Source organism: Temnothorax curvispinosus, unplaced genomic scaffold, assembly GCF_003070985.1.
Source record: "Temnothorax curvispinosus isolate PA1 unplaced genomic scaffold, ASM307098v1 QBEX01009109.1, whole genome shotgun sequence".
NCBI classification, from domain to species: Eukaryota; Metazoa; Arthropoda; class Insecta; order Hymenoptera; family Formicidae; genus Temnothorax; species Temnothorax curvispinosus.
The window spans coordinates 1-2,402 of NW_020218889.1; the positions used below are offsets into that span (position 1 = coordinate 1).

The 2,402-nt window shown below is 50.8% G+C and overlaps 1 protein-coding gene across 1 annotated transcript; it reads right to left on the minus strand.

Moving 5' to 3' along the window:
- Positions 1-1,251: 1,251 nt before the first annotated feature.
- LOC112458683 lies at positions 1,252-2,397 on the minus strand (the record flags this gene model as incomplete). Its single annotated transcript, XM_025022432.1, has 1 exon — positions 1,252-2,397. A coding segment is annotated over exon 1 (1,146 nt), but the record flags the coding sequence as incomplete, so codon positions are not given.
- Between the last annotated feature and the right edge of the window lie 5 nt (positions 2,398-2,402).

Below are 2,402 nucleotides of genomic sequence, written 5' to 3' on the forward strand. Positions count from 1 at the left end.
GTCGAAAGATTGATGGCATTGCAAGGCGATGGTTCTCTCCTCTTGAGCGTTCGAGGGAAGACGCATGTCGCTAGTTGGCCATTCGTTCGCGGTGAGATGAAGCCAGGGAGGACCGTGCCACCATAACGGATGATCGAGAATTTCGTCTCCGAATATACCGCGCGACGCGCAATCCGCAGGATTATCGACCGTGGGCACATGTCGCCATGAGGCGTTCGGAAGGAGAGCGTGAATTTGAGTAACGCGATTGGCGACAAACGTCTTCCATCGAGATGGATCCTGAGCTAACCAAGCACGAACAATTTCAGCGTCCGTCCAACAAATATACGGAAGGTCGTTATAACCGTTCAGCTTTCGAATGAAGCAAATAAGTCGCGCGAGAAGTAAGGCCGCACATAATTCCAGCCGAGGTATGCTAATTGTTTTCAGAGGAGCGACCTTCGATTTGGCGACGAGTAGCGTGATCGTGACTTGGCCCGATGAAGACACGACTTTTAGGTAAACAACGGCGGCATACGCATGATTTGACGCGTCAGCGAAACCGTGTATTTCCGCGTGATCGATATCTGGCCCAAGGCCGATCCACCGAGGAATTTGCAGATGGCTAAGATATGAAAGCCGGGAATAGATTTCCTTCCATCTTGCGAAAGTCGATTTTGAAATCGTATCGTCCCATTGGACCTTAATTTGCCAGAGATGCTGCATGAAAACTTTCGCGGCGATTGTCACCGGAGTAGCCCAGCCCAACGGGTCGTAAAGCTTAGCAATAGCGGAAAGAATGGTGCGTTTAGTTGTAGGGACGGTATCCGCGAGCGCAACGCGATACTCAAAAATGTCTTTTGCTGGGTTCCACCCGATTCCGAGAATTTTGAGTTGTTCGTCTTGAGCGAAGGGCTTTTTACCAGCCAAGCCGTGATCCACGACATCGATATCCTCAAGTAGAGAGGGAGAATTACTAGCCCATTTTTTCAATTCGAACCCGCCGCATTTTAGTAAGGCGATTAATTGATCCCGCATTAGCCGAATGAAATTTTTGTCGTCAGCTCCGAAGACGGCATCGTCAACGTAAACGTGTTCGAGAAGAATCGGAATTGCGAGGGGAAAATGTTTACCTTCGTCGCGTACTAACTGTTCCAGAACGGCAAGGACAAAAAAGAGCGCGCAGGCCTGACCATAGGTAACAGTCAGCAAGATGAAAACAATTATCGCGTCGAGAGGAGACCGTCTCCATAGAATCCGTTGATAATTTACATCGCGAAGATCAACGAGAATTTGGCGATACATTTTTGCTATATCGGCCGAATAGACGTATCGGTATCTTCGCCAACGCGCGATTATCGCCGAGATATCGGTTTGCTTCTTCGGCCCGACATGCAGATGATCGTTAAGAGAGGTGCCGTTTGAGATGACGCTAGACGCGTTGATCACGACACGGAGACGCGTGGTCGTGCTATCTTCACGAATCACCCCGTGGTGCGGAAGATAGACGCTTTGTTCGTCCTCTTGAAGCGTCGACGCGGGTCGCATATGCCCAAGGCGTTCATACTTGTCAAGAAAATCCGAGTATTCCTTCGCGAATTCCGGTTTATCGCGAAGTCGGCGAGTTAGCGACTTTAACAATTTTTCGGCCTGACATGCAGAACTTCCGATATCGATAGGAGGGCCCCTTTTGAACGGGAGACGCACTATATAGCGTCCCTCGGAATTACGAGAATGAGTCGAGCGAAAATGCTCCTCGCATTCTTTTTCTTGAGGCGTGAGAACGGCTTGTCGCGGAAGTTTCTCGATCTCCCAGAATCGGCGAAGTTCCTCTTCGAGCGAGAGGGTACAGATATGATGAGTCGAGATTCGAGGAAATTCCGCTGAATCATTATGCGGGGACGTATTTACGGGTCCTGAGATGACCCATCCGAACACGGAATTCTGCGCGACAGGCTGCCCGATTTCTCCCTTGCGAATGCCATCGAGAATGATCTCATTATAGAGATCTGCTCCAATAATGATACTTATGGGATCGCGACTCGTCGGATCCGTGTCCGCGAGTGGTAAATCGGAGAGATAAGAGAGCGACGAGATATCCGTGTTTCGTTTCGGAATATATGAAATTACCGACTTGAGAATGAGAGCGGTGGTCGCGAGCGCAGAGACGAGAGACGCGCGCGGAGAGACGAAGATGCTCGCGGCGTGTTGGAATGTCCCGGCGTGAACTCCGCCGACGGCGGAAATAGAGATCGGCATGCGAATGCGTTTGACTCGCAAAATTTGCGCCAAGTTCTCCGAGATGAACGTCATCTCGGAGCCTTGATCGAGTAACGCTCTGACGACGGCGGTGCGGCCGGACGAACCGCGTACCGTGACCCACGCCGTCGCCAGTAGAACCGGCAATCGATTTTTCATCGTTG